Raw genomic sequence first — 14708 nt, 5'->3', positions numbered from 1 at the left:
GATAGACAATTCATTGTGGATGACTAACAAAAGTGTATATATATCTCCACGGTATGGTATCTGGATGAAACTACGACACCCCAGTCAGACTACCTGCTTTTGGCCTTGAACTCAGATTCAACTTGGTTATGTTTACTTAAGGTGTGGTAAAAGCTGCCCTATAAAAGAAAACGGGGATAGTGCCAGTCTGTCTGTTACTCCGTTGGTGTTGGCGGGAGAGTTACACTGGAGGCATTGCAGGTAAATACCACTTTGCTCTTTTACTTGTTACAAGATGAAGCAGGTGAAATACAGGTAATAGTGCTGGAAAAACACCACAGACACATTGGGAGGGATTTGTTTTGGAGAGACAAAATAAATTAGAGTTCCCATCCTTAATGTTACCTGAAGGAAAAGAAAAGATTAATTTGCTGTCCTAGAAACAGGCTCATAATAAAAAGGTAAGTTGTCAGAAGTAATTGGAACAAGTGGGAGTGGAGATCCTAAGATGAGGACAACTATAGTTACTGTAGGCTGCCGTTAAATGAGGTATAAAAAGGGTGTCTGGAACTGTCCTATGCTATGTATGCAAAAAAAGGAGAAAATTGACTTAATAAATAGCCAGAAGGGAGTACCTCACAGACTGTTTGGAGCAGAAGGTCATGCAAGTTGCCACTGGGAAAGTTATCTTCTGGAGGGTTGCCGAAGTGCCTGGCTTTGGTTTTGATTTCTGAGGTACTCGAGGCTTTCACACATTGTATGTACAAGGAGCTATTGTCCAAGCTCAGGTCCCTGCTCTGCCTCTTCAGGTTGCTGCCACTGTGGGCAAGCTGATGAAAAGCAGTAAACTCTCATTTGTTTTTTCTCTGAATGCAAAACAATTCTGGAATTGACTTCCTAGTTTTTTTACAGTGCTCCCAATACATGAATGACAGGGTCTTAGAGAGAAGGAGTGCTTGCATTACTGTAGCATATATTGACTGTTATGGGTGAGATGAAATGTATATCAGTAGTTTGGAGTGTTTGAGAGGGAACAGGGGAAGAAGGGCTGCTGGTTATTTAGCTTATTGGCATTTCTGATATTTTTTTGTAGTTTGAGAAAATTCAACTGCTCTTCCTAAAGTACAGAAACCCAGCTGAGCCAGCATGTAATGGAAATGTTTTGAGAAAATCAGTGGAGAGGAGAAGGCTCAGCTATGAAGTAGACACACATTTTCTAATTGCCTATTTCTACTCAGCGAAAAATATCAGAAACCATTGAAGGAAATTATGTCTATACTATGACATAAATCTTTATGCAAAGTATAATTAGCTGTCAGTAGCATTTGCCACCATTGAGTACCTGATTATAATATTGGCTTAACATCTTTTGTGAATGAGTGTTGGAGGGAGATGAGACACACCCTTCTCTGCTGGCTTTTAAGCAGTTTAATGTAGGAATTGGTGGGTGCTTCAGCTTTTCAGGTTAGTTTCTGCAGGGGTCACCATCCTTTTTGCTCTGATATCCTCAGAGATCCCTCTTTTCTTACCATCCCTTCTATCTGTCACGCTTGATCTCTTTTTATCCCTCTCTCTGTAGCTTTTCCACTTCTCCCCTTCCCTCTCTCACCCTTTGTGATTTGACCCTGCCTCTGAGACAGACAGCAAGAAGGGTCTCTCTTTGCTGAGAAGGAAGAGGAACCAAAAAAGAGCAGTAGATGCAAAGTTGGGCGTGTTTCCTTTCTCAATTTCAGATAAGTACATTTATTGGAGAAGTTCCCAAGACTAAGTAAATGTATGTTTAACTTCTTCCGAATAATAATTTCCTTCCTTATCTGAGAGTCAGTCTTTCTGTTTTCTCCTATATTTCACAACATGTCTGAACCAGCTTTTGTGAGCTTTTGAAATCTGCCCCTCTCTCGCCACATCTTGTGGCGGGGGGCAGTTCAAAGGCAATACCTCTGAGAGCCATTGTGTTATAATTTTGTCCCTTTAAACTTTTTTTCTGCTTCAGGTGTTCAGTAACTGTAAGAACATCCACAACCAGGCAGGCAGTATTCCTCTTTAAAAGCTGTTGTGATCTTTGCTGTTGCTGGCGCACTGGTGAGAACCAAGCGGGAGAGAGCTGTGGCCAGGGTTCAGGATGCTGCTCAAAAAAACAGGTGGCCAGCAGAGCATGCAGGTGCAGACAAGACAGTACTAGCCAGATGCGTGTGACCCCATGGGCTGCCTGCGCAGTGGCATGGATAGATATTGAGCTTACGTATATGTGCATGTGTGCCCCCAGTCATGATGCTGATGAAGTTATTCCTGCAAAGGAAAAATAGTTAGCTGTATTATTTTCTTCAGTCTGCCTGCTAATTTATTCTGGGTATGTTAAACAACGTAATTAAACACACACACACACATGCTAAAAACTCTTGTTCTCTGTCAGAAGAGAGGGAACGCGTGTCAGACCCAGCCTTCAAGCTCTGTTAATTTTAATTTGAGTTTTGGAATTAGTAATCAGTTTTGCTGGAACACTGTTGCAAGAAATAGATCTTAGCATGCATGGGGTCTGGGCACAGTTTCAAATGAGTATTTGTTAAGAAGAAGCCATTCCCTTGTCGTGTTATGGTACATTACATGAGATTTATTTCCATTGTATTAAAAAATGAAAGCCCGAGGGAAATGTTCTCTCTTCTTGTTGGCCGAGGGTGGTTTCTGAATTCCATCTGATTTTTTTGTGGGGCTTTTAATTAAAACAATGAGATGCAAAACTCCTTGTTTTTCTAGACCATTGTTACAATGCCAGGAGGCCAAGTGACTTGAAGCCCTGAGAAAGGTGATGACACTAAGTAAAAAGTGTGTGTGTATGTGTGTGAGGCTGTATCACATGCTCAGTGTAGCTGATCTGTGTTTTTCACATATGTGAACAATTCACAATACAAAACTGAGGCTTTGCTCTTACTGGAGCCATCTGCTCAATTTGGGCTGCACCAGGAGCATACCAGACCTACAGGTATGTTTGTTTGGTAGGAAAGAGCCCTTTCATCTACTAAAAAGTTAAAAAAAATAAATAAATAGAGAATGCACATTTTAAGTGGAAGCCAGGAGTTAGGGACAGAAATCACTGGATCAAGTACAGTGGCATCTGTCATGCAAGATGCCAGAGGATGTGTGTGCTAACACTGGGCTTCACCAGGAGCATCTTTTTTTCATAAGGAAAGGGACAAAAGGGAAATTATAGCTTGGGACAGTTAAAATTTTGGTTTTGTGAGGGCAAGTGTGAATGAAAGGTGAAAACTGGTGTGAACCCTGAGTTGCATTTAGATCCAGCAATGTGGAATTTTGTGTGATAAAAGGTGCTGCAGCAGGGACCAGGAGGCAAGGCAGGCTGCACAATCTTCCTGCTACTTCTCTGAACTCTGAAATCCACAACAGATCTGTTTAGCTGAAGAAAGATTCCTAGGAGGTGGTGCACACATGGTACATCTCTCTCTACATCCATGTGGCTCTGGGGAGTGCATCCAAAAGCCTCTACTCTGGTTAGACAAAACAAACTGCTCTTTTTAAGCTCCGAGGCCACTGCCCCTCCAAATGTGCAAGTTTTCCACCTTCCTGTGCCCTTATCCCATGCTGGCACTGGTCTCTATGTCCACCATCTCCATGGAAGATGCACTACCTCCTTTTGGAACAAAAGTAGATCTTTGATGGCAAGAGTCCTGCTGTGCTTTTTGATGACTATAAAGGCGATAGAGTCCACGGCAGGAGATTTTAGCTCCCACGTGCTTCCTTAGCTGTGCCAGCAGATATATTAGCAGATCTGTCCAGTCTAGGGTTTTGTTGCATGTGTGAAATGTTCGCTTTTCCTAAGTGAATTGCTCCTCTAGATATATTAACAAAGAGGGGTTCGAACATGCTCCAGACTGGAATACCTGTGGATATGCAGTGCAATGAGTGCCCAGCTTAAATACGCATTTGCAATTCAGATCTGTTTAAACACTGGCCTCCAAATGAACTACTAAGTCCAAAAGCCCAGACCTTGGTGCACACTCATGTGAACAAGTAGTGCAGGTGGGATCCAGGTCTGGATGTTTCAGCTTGGATCCATCTCCGCACTGTAGCTGTAGGGAGTCTGGTGGAGTGTCGGTGTAAGCTGGTAGGAAGCCACCCCCTAATCTGCCTGGGGTCTTTGGAGCAGATCCCGAGGAAAGGCATATCTCTGCCTCCTTTACATCTCACAGAAAGTGATCATTAAGTGCTTGCTTGTGGAAATGAAACAGAGTAAATAACTGAGCACAGGTGTGATGCATGGCCAGAAGAGTCCTGGGTACCTCTGAGCAGCCTCCCTGCTCACACCACCTCCCTTCTCCCCTGTGCCTGCAGCTCATGCTCCATCCCCTATGCTCGCTTATGTTTGCAGATGTACCTCAGTACTAACAGAGCGGCTCGCTAACAGCTTTGCTCTCTGTCCTCAGGGAAGACTCAAAATTGAATTTGTAGCAGTGACAGCACTGGTTTAAGATAAACCAGTTGGGATTTGACGACTACTTTTTCCCCACACATTTCCAGCTAATAAGGATTTTGTCACTGTGACTGCCCTCAGCTTTGCAAGCTGCTGCTCTGCAATCCTCGTGGGGTGGGGGGGAAGGGGGGAAGGTGTTTGCTTTCCCACACTCTTAAGACACCATTTTTGATTGGGAAACTAATGGCAATCCATGTCTCTCCTTCACAGGGAAGGGGCACAATGCTCGCCCCCGGCTCTGCTGTGACGTTAGAACAGGGCTGGCAAACAACAAGGGCAATGGGAAGCCACCAGAATGTGAAGAAATTTAATAATCAGGACTTCAACCGCCTGCAAGCCTTCTGCCTGAGCCAAGGACTGCTTTTTGAGGATACCACCTTCCCTGCTCACGTCAGCTCCATTGGTCCCGACCTGCTCCCACAGGATACGCTGTATCAAATACAATGGAAGAGGCCAACTGTGAGTTACGCCAGCTGTGGTGTTTTGTAGCCACGCTGCTGAATGGGAGCACTGATGGCCAGAGGCTAAAGGCCTTCAACTTGGGGAAGGAGATCTGTGCTGAGCAGGGAAGTAGACCCTAAGGGGAACACTGCAAGGAGGGATCCTGGCTGTAGGATGTGTAAGGGAAGATAACCTCTGTAACATGAATGGTTTCATAGGGTATGTTTTTGTAGGAAGTTCCACCTATGAACCTAACTAGAACTAGTGTTTCCACTTTGACGTGCTTCTAGAGGGCTTTGTGCAAACCCAAGAAGCTGTCAAATTCTGTTAAAGATCTCTGATTTCTGTAATCCAAGCCCCTGACTCGGCAATACTGATTTTAAAATAATTGGGTAAGGTGTGAGATGAAGTACATTTGCCTGCTGATTCCCACTTGCGGTTTAATAGGCAGTTGTCATTATCTGGCATATGGCTGTTTAAATTGGGAAGTGGAATCACATACTCAGCTTGTTTATCCTAGGACCTAATGTAGGGAATCTTTCCATGGTCAGGCTGCATTGTATAGCACTGCTGTGTGCCATTTGCCGCTGGTGCAGCTACTGGATTAGCCACACACTGGCCTTCTGCTGGGTTTTGCTGAGTGCACACTGCTAGTGCCTGGGGCCTTTGGCTTCCTTGGCCTGGAGCAAATCAGTTCATCTCACTGAAGACAGCCCCTCAGGGTGTAGAGACAGCAACTGTGAGGCTGAAGATGCAGGGCAAGACAACTAAAAAAGAATGGTTTGGACAGAAGATGCAAGTAGGGCAATGAGGGTACGCTGGAGCTTGGCAATGCAGTGGCCTTGGCATAGCAGCAGCAGAGGCTGCTGCTAGCATGGACGTTGAGAGCCATGGTTCACAGAGGGGGAAGCCCAGGGAGCCTGCATAGCTGCTGAATGTGGATGCCCGAATCGAGAGGCGGGAAGTCCCAGCCCTGGTGTAAAAGGAATATGAGGTGGTGAAGTATCAGATGGAGCAGCAGCTGCAGTCTGGATGCCAGCAGGGCTGTAGCTGCAGTGTTGTGGCGATAGGGATGGGGCCTGAGGCTTAAACTTCTCACTACCCACTGCTGCAGCAGGACCTGAAAGTGTCAGGCAAATTGTGGGTGCAGAGGTACAGGTATTTCCCATCTGGGTTGACGCTTTATCACATGGCTTGGTAGGTGTGGAGGTACTGGGTGCAGATGTTTGGGTGTCCTGTCCTCTGTGAAGCTGCTATGAAGGGATTGTGCTCCCCTGCAGAAGCAGCTCCTACTGCTGGCTGAACATACAGGCTTCTCCTCAGGCAGCCTTTCCTCAAAACTGGGTCCAGTGAGAATGCAGCTGGTGCTGTGTTTTTTACACCAGTGTCTGCTTCCAGGTTTATAGCAGGTGGGGATAATCCCTTTTGAAATAGGGGTTAAAGTAGAAGAATAACTGAAAAATGCAAAGGGAAGAAGTTAGTTGCCACCACTTCCAGACTGAGAAAGACAAAGATACAATAACTGAGCACCGAACTCACAAAAGACAAATATGGGTATTAGAAAGGACTCTCAGGGGCATTTTAAAGATGAATAAACTGGAATAAAATGTTATGATACAGTTCTGTTAAGTACTAACCACCCTGGTGTTTTCACCATTTGGGAGCAGCAGAGAAATGTAGGATTTCAAAAGCACACAAACTGACTTAGAAACCCAAATACCACTAATTTTGAAGCACCACAGTATGGGATGAATATCTATCCTGCTTGAATATAAATATAAAGGAACAGACACACCTTGCCAAAAGCAGAACCTGCTGCTGCTAGTGCTTGTCAGATGAGGCAGGTGTTAGAAAATCTCCTTCCTTTTTGCTGAATCCATGAAGATTAAGTTGATGAATGAAAGTTTTTGTGGAATCAGTTTCAGAAATTTGCAGAGGTCCTCTCCTTCCCAGCACTTCCCTTCTGAAGATTTTCTTCAGCAATCACTACACAGTTTCCAGCAACACCCTGCCGAATTGACTGGAACCAATCGCTTCCAATAATTTTTCAGATTTTTTTCAGGAAGGGGCAGGATGAAAAGTCATTTTCTTTGCCAGACCTCTCCTCTAAAAAATTAATCCATATGTTCATGGCCCAGGGTTTATGATGTGAACACTGAAAAGCCTTTTCTTCTATTATAAAGGTTAAGGCAGCATCACCAGTTGCTCTTCTACAACATACTCAAGGGACAGAAGTTGAGACTGCTGACTCAACTGACTCATCTTCAACAGAAACCCAAGATGTCAGTGCTGAAGAAGGCTCCATTTAATTTTTTTTTTCTTAGTTTGACTGAATTTTCCACCTGTAGCCATGTCCTGACCAGCCAGGCTTTGTCTTGCTAGACAAGATGCAAGACAAAGGGCAATGGCATCAACTGCCTGAAGAGCCGAATCAGAAGTTCTCAAATATCACAATACCTAGGCTGTCACAGTGATGTCAGACCTTGGCCTCTCTCCTGGTGGAATGAAGCAGGGGCAGAATAGCCAATTTAATCTATGTCTATATTTTTCTTAGCCTCCATTAGCTCCCTCTGACTTTAAAAAAATTTGGCTGGAAATATACTTGTAACAAAAGCGGCATCTTGGTCCTGATAGTCTCTTAGCCTTCATTTTCTGAGTCATATAGTATCTGGTTATTTAAGCGGTAGACAGCAATTATAACTGCAGTCATTGTTCCAGATCCAATTGAGCAGCTGAGCAACATGCTGCTTCTATTTTACCTTGTACATTGTCAAGAGAATTGCCAGATAACATTCAGAGTTTGGAGTCCTCATATCTGGGGGTGATGTATAAAGTAGAGAGAAAACAGCTTGATTTTTTTCAGGCAGAAATAGTAGTGATGACAGTCAGAAACGACTTATTTTGATTTGTAAAGTGAGCTGATTTAACATGGGAGTCCCTAAAGGTGGAGGTGGATCAGCAGCACCAAGACAACATTCAAAATGTCACATTTTGTAGCTGTAGTGGTTGCTGTTTCAAGGATCTGGGACTGCTCCAGGCTGTGTTTTCATCCCCAGGCCCTTGGTCTACATCCATTGAAACATGCACAGTTTGTAACAGAGGTTTTGCATGTGGTATTTCAAGCATTATTAGAAGTAGGGCTGGAGGTACCAGATACAGCAGGAGCTCTGCAATTAACTTGTCAGTTCACCCACCGTTTTGAGAAATGGAAGAGAAGTTGTACTTTAGACCCAACAAAGGAATTTTTATAGCTGGGCTTTTCTAAAGATCAGTCAAAGGGAAATTCTCCTTGAAGAGTTCTGAACATTTAAAAATGTGAGATACCCCTTTAAAAATGTTCAGAACTATTTTTTTCATTGTTTAGTGCTTTTCATTCAAGAAAGCAATTAAGTGGAATAGAGGAAGTCATTAAATGATTTGCTGTTGCTGAATACGCATTTTTAATCAATTAATGTTTAGACTAAAGATTTCACTCTGTTCTGATCATGATGCATAGTGCTATACAGATGCAAAAAGAAACCCAATTAGGATGATCCAGATGATGTGAGTTGCGGTAGTGCTGAATGCAGAATGCTTTATTTTTGTTAACATTTGGTTGTTTTCAAACATGGTATGTATGAGAGGAGAGAGATTACCACGTACGCAGCAGTGCCTCAGCTGTGCACCAGGGGTAGCCCACCATTGTGCACAGTGTGGTGCCCATTACACATGTTAAGGACAGTCTCTGATCTTCAGCGCTTGTGCTTTAAAAAAAGGCTAAAATGGGCAGAGGGTGATGTCACTGAAGATTTTTCTGAAGGGTCTTCAAGGTCACAGACGACTGCTCTTGCACTGCTCACCTTTTGTCTCTTGGGGACCCTGTAGCTCCCTTATAGAGTGAGGGGTTGCTGAGCGAGAGTTTAACATAGACTGACATCTGCATGGGAAAACCAGAAGACAGGGAAAAGCTGCAAAGTGGCTAGCAGAGGTTTGAGGATCAGCATGAGAGAAATCCCTGAGTGCCTCTGACGTGACTTGTAGGAGGGTGTGTGGCGAAAGGACTGTCTGAAATAATAGCCATCATGGGTTTCCTCTGCATCATCACAGTCTGTTTGGAGCGTCAGGGCATGGACTGCTTGGGTATTTGTCTCACGTGTCAGGGGAAGGGAAGAGTAGAGTCTAAAAGAACTCCTTGGATAGAAGCCACCAAAAGAGGCTGCTTTAGTGTGAACTTGAGCAAGGGATATACCGGTTTCCCTTAGCAGACTCAGAACCATGCTACTGCACTTACCTAAAAAGCATTGGGGAAAATGATACGCTTTGAGCCAATGCTTGTTTGCTGTGAATAGTGATTTTTCATTTGATTCAGTAACTTTGCAAAAAGGCTTGCTCACATTTTTTCATCCCTTCCAAAAGCAAATTTAACTATCTTTCAGGAGCAGAGTACCTATCATGATTCTGCACTGCTGTTTGGATACTGTTTTTTTATTTGGATTATATTTAATTCCCAGAAATTTCCAGGAATGAACATCAACATTAAGGGGGTTTGAACCTAGGAACTGACTAAATCAAAATGGACCCTTTAAAAAAATAGTTTTGAAGTTAAAATCTTTCCAAACAGATAAGCTGAGCTGGAGTTCCTATTGCATCAGCCTTGGCCTGTCTGTAGCCGGAGGGGAGAAAAAGACAGATTTTGTTCAGGCAAGAAATCAGACAACAGTTTGAAGTTAACCTAAAATCTTAGCTCTGCTACCACAGAGGCAAATGAAGAAAAACCTACACCCCCCACCCCCCACCCCCGAAAAAAAAAAAGAAAAAGAGGAAAAATAAATGTGGCTTGTCTCATGAGCTGCTTTAATAAAGCAAGTGTGTGGTGATGAGGGATAGTGCTGTTCTGCACTACCTGCAGGTCTGTCACCTTAGGGCCATTTTCTGGCATGACCCAACACTGCTTGCCAGCTGTTCATGATGGAGTTCACAACTTCAGCATTTCCCAGGGGCCACAAGGCCCTTGGATCATGTTCAGTATTTCTCCCTAATGAAAATCAAAATCAATTCACTTATTTTTGAGTGTGCGTGTGCAATCAGTGTAATTGAACAGGAACAGCATTTCCAGGCTGCCAATGTCTCAGCTCTTGCCTACTCAGCTGATTGCATCTGACCTTGACTTCGGAGTTCGTATCTTTGGGCTAAGGAAGCTGTAGTGTGTCACCATTTATTACGTCTGTCTTTCTGCACCGGCTTTAGATGAGGAGGGTTTATTTGCATAGTATCTGCCAGCTCTGTTGATTTTTGGGAAGGGCTGGTTGGGGGAGGGGGGATGCATGCATCCCGGGTTGAGGGGAAGGCAGTGTTCCTATGGTGGTCCACTTACTCACCAGCTTCCCTGTTTCTCAGGTTGGGGAGTTAGCTAGCAAGATTATATGGCTGTGGTGGACACAGGGGAATACCTGGTGACACCCTGCCACTTGGAAAACATCAACTTGTGCTGTATGGTCCAAGCAGGAGGTTTCAAGACCTGTAAGGAAACGTCTGTCAAAGGCTTGGGGTAGACAGGGCTACCTCCCTTCTTTACCTCCTTTGTATTTACCTCCTCTGTTTACAATTACACTGAGCCACACAAACGGGTTGCAGGTAAAATCTGAGCTGGTTTCTGTTTCTGCTGGTTGTAGGACACCAGTCTGTCTTCCAACAGGACTTTGCTCTCACGTTTGTGGGCTTCCTGCTTGTGTGGAGTCTGTGGAACTCATTCCTCCATTGTGAGAGAGAGCTGAAGCAGAGCAGGTTTTTTTTTTAAGCAACTGAGGTGTTTGTATTGAAAACAGGCAATTAGGAATTGAGTTATTCTGCTGTAAAGCAGGGAATTGAGTTCTGGTGGTACAAGCAAACCCCTTGAGATTAGCCTGTTTTTTTCCCATCTAAGAGAATGTCAAAGAAAAACAGAATATGAGTTTTAAAAAAAAATATTAGGCAGATTCAAGAAAACAGATTCCTGATTCCCTTGAGGTTTAATAAATACAAAACTGTGGATAGGGACTCCAGCCTGGGAAGACTTTTAGTCCCCAAGTGATGGAGAGTGGGAGGAGGTGTGCAGGAGGAGCATTAATTTCAGGTTGCTTGGTTATCCTCTCCCTCTCCAAGCTGTCGAAGACAAGTCATTGCAAAAGGCAGACCTGCGGTGTGACCAAGCACAGTTTACCCTTTGTTCTGCCCTCCCTTCTTACTTCAACTGGTTTATTTCTGTGTTAGTTCTTCGGTGGAGGTTTCCTGGGTTATGGGATGTATGACAGTGGTGTGCCTGATCCCTCCTCAGTGCACAGCTGGGCAGTGCCCTCAGCCCAGGGAACTGCAATACAGTGTTTGCAAGTTCCTAATTCAGAGCAACACTATGAGCACAGCAGTGATGCTGAATTAAGATTTGTCCAGCTGAGAACAGAGTTTGGCTTTCAATCAATAGCAGCCTTTTTATTTTTCTTAATTGGTGTGTGTTGAACAGGGAACACCATGACTCATGGTGGCAGGACATGTCAAGGTGTAGCTGGAACAGGGGGAGCAACACAAGTGCAACCAAAGGGAAAGATGTCATGCTGTGGCAGGAACAGAAGTGGAGCTGGGATTTACTGTGGGGTTAAGGTGAACTCATCAGGAGGTGGCTCTGCAAAGACTCATCTTCTGCCTCTTAACCCTCTGTGGCTTTACGCCTGCACTCATGATGATGCTGGGCTGGTGGGAAGTTTGTGGGAAAGTGGCCACAGGCAGACCCACCATACTGAGCAGCAGCCTGCAGTCAGACTGGCTTATGCTGCCTATGAAATCCCACCTCAGGCTTCCAATTTTCCACAGAAATGTCTGATTGTGTCTTTTGCATGTCTGCATGTGGTCTACGTCTAGACTACTTACCTCCAGCTTACTCTGGGAACTTGTTTTTCCTTTAAAATTCCAAGCAAATATAAAAAGGAATTTAGAGACAAATGCATATACAGGGCACCGTCCTTCCACCTCTCAAATTAATTCTCCATCTTGCCCTTTGGATAGGGCACAGAAGACGTGTGGTAAGACCATTCTCTATAGGATGAACTGGTTTGAACTTGAACTTCCCTTTTATTTTGAATACATAATGAATCTTCAGCAGGCCAGGGAAAGCGAGTGATGATAGCTTTGTCCTGAGGGGGATGAGTTCAGGCAGAGCGCTTGACTTGCAGCCCATATGGTTGCCTTCACTGCTGAACTCATAGATACTCTGAGAAGAGACCACGTGCCTTGTTGAGCTCAGTCTTCTTTCCCCCTCCAGCTAAACCTGAAAAGTCTTGGGGGAAATGCCACAAAGCCTGTTCATGATTTCTCAGTGAAACAGGGCACTGCTGCTGGACAGACTTAAAGTTAAATCTGTGGTTTCTCTGTTTGCCATGCAATTTGAGCACTAGCGAATAGTGAGGCTTGCACGTTTTGTGTAGCAGTAACTATGTGCTTAGCTGTATTTTGCAATAATAGATGATAGTTTCTGGTGGTTTATGACTGCTGTATTCTTGCCTCTGAAGGAAGAGGAGCTAGTTGGAGAATTGCTTTCCTTCTGGTTGAGAAGGCCCGTATTTCCAAAGCACTGCAGCCATCACAATTATGCCCTCTAAGCTCTTTCAGAAACCCTCTGCACTTAGTTCAGGCTCCCCACTGCATCATTCAAGGGAACAGCCATTCCACTACTGACTTCAGGGGCTGTGGTCTTCCAGAGTTCTTCTAAGTATCTGATCTTGCAGTTCCCCACTTCTGCTGCCTCTTGCCTTTGCTCCAGCTTCTGCTTGTCCCCTGCCCTTCCTTGGCTCACACCCAAACGCTCCACAAAGAGCCTGTGCTCTGTGCAGTGCATCCTTTTGAAGTGTGCCCATGCTGCCTGGTTTTCTCAAGCCTGCAAAGAGGTGGCTACACTCAGAAGCACAAACCTCTCATTAAAACCAGCCCCTCCATTTCTGACAGCAGTGCGTGCAGCAGGGGGGACTGCTGCCTTTTCAGCCAGTGGCACTGGTGTCAGCTCAGTGGGAATTCACCTTGCATTCGCCACTGCATTCAGTTTCTGCAGAGGGACAGCTGCTGGGTGGCCCCTTTTCCATGGCTAGTCACACACTCTGTTGCTTTCCAGTTATTGCCCCCTAAATCTGTGGGGAGTACACCCCCCTGGAAGCAGAGTTTAATGTGTTGTGGGTGGGGATTACAGGGAGAGACTTGACTTCAGCTTTTGTTCTCTCTGACAGCCACAAAATGGTCTGTATCCGCAGTCAACACATGTTGGTTGAGGCTGACTTCAGATCATGTCTCTTCTGGTTTTAGACAAAATTACTGGTTCCCCTCAGCAAGGAACCTGTTTAACGACTCGGGTCATCCCTGTTTGCTTACTGAGGAGTCAAACATCTTGGTGGGCAATAGGGTATCTGCTGCAGCATCTAATGGGCTGACTTTTCAGCCAGTCTCTGTAACAGGCTAGCAGGATCCACAGTGCACTTAAGAGCTTTATTGTCCCAGCACAGAGCAGAGCATCAGCCTTTTCCTTGGGAACCTCATAAGAGACACAACTGCCTTCCCATTAGTTTCAGGCTTTTGTTTCTATACGGCGGTTACCCCCATGGCAGCTATGCACTATAGCACACTCATCAGAGCCCAGTCACCCTGCCTGGGGCAGCTAACACTTCAACAGCCTCAGAAATGTTGGGGGAACAAAAGTAGCCATTCCTTTATGCTGTTGGGTTTTTTTGATGACTACTGGCAAGTCAGACACACAAAGGAAAAGGCCAAGTTCAGACCCTTGTCATGCAAGTTACTGTTTAATGTTTTGAATTCAGGGAAATAGAGGCAGGGAGAAGATAGGCAGATGTAGAGGGAAAGGGAGAAGGGCTGAACACTGCCACTTCCCTGTATGATGACCAACCGCTGCTGCTGGTGACCACGACTTCTTAAGCCTGCTCCCATGCTATGGGTAAATCCTTACAGCAAACCCCTGAAGTCCTGGCATAGGTGTAGACGGCTGCATGAAAGCATCTGTCAAGGAAGATGCGTACCCAGGCTGCTTTCCCCTGTGTCGGTGGTGCTGTGGGAGCATGATCTGTCCGCCAGCCTGGAGCAGCAACGTTGCATTGCATCTTCTCTTGACAGGGAAACTTCTTAGAGGGATTTGATCATTGTGAAGCCACTCCAGAAAACTGACAGCATTTGCTAATGCTTAGCTCATGCAACTGTGTGAGTCACGAGTCACTTTGTGTGCTGGTCTCATTTTTGCGCAGCATGTCAAATCAATTGGGGAGAAAAAATGCCAGGGCCTGCTTAAGGAAGAGCTGCTGTATTGTTTTGCTTACTCAAATGTTTTTTTCACTTTCATCTCTTCATTTTCTTAGGTGTGCAGTGACTCTCCTATTTAAGGCTGATTGCTCTTTCAAAACAGAGCCTTACCCAGTTGGTGTGTGCCAAGGGTTACTCACAGGGGATGCTCAGGCCATTCCTACCTTAGCGCTCAGATATCCCAAACCAATAGCAGAAACAGGTGGGAGAATGATTCACGTTTCTGTGTGCAAAGCCGAGCTCTGAAGTGTTTCCCCCTTCACTGCCCAAGCAAGACATTCCGGGAATGCCAGGAAAATTCTCCCTGAATTAAAAAAAGTCAGCCAGACCTATGGGGTTTTGCAGCCAGAGACTAAGCTCTCTTTCTACAGCTTCCTCACTGGAGTGATGAAAAGCAGCCCAGGCTGATCTGCATTAGTCCTGCATGGAAACAGAAAAGGCTCAGAGTAAAACATTCCTAGACCCAGTGCTGAGCTGAAATACAGACCCTGCTCCACTT

General features: G+C 45.0%; 1 protein-coding gene across 1 annotated transcript in view; it reads left to right on the top strand.

The window, feature by feature from the left end:
* The first annotated feature begins 4687 nt into the window (after positions 1-4687).
* CAPN13 (calpain 13) overlaps positions 4688-14708 on the top strand; it is a 43379-nt gene continuing 33358 nt past the window's right edge. The window contains exon 1 of the mRNA XM_056357713.1: positions 4688-4924. Coding sequence (XP_056213688.1) covers positions 4688-4924 — 237 coding nt within the window. The remainder of the gene's footprint in view (positions 4925-14708) is intronic.

This window comes from Falco biarmicus, chromosome 12 (assembly GCF_023638135.1).
Source record: "Falco biarmicus isolate bFalBia1 chromosome 12, bFalBia1.pri, whole genome shotgun sequence".
NCBI lineage: Eukaryota > Metazoa > Chordata > Aves > Falconiformes > Falconidae > Falco > Falco biarmicus.
Note: the sequence above shows the minus strand (reverse complement) of the source record. Positions and strands in the feature narration are given on the sequence as shown.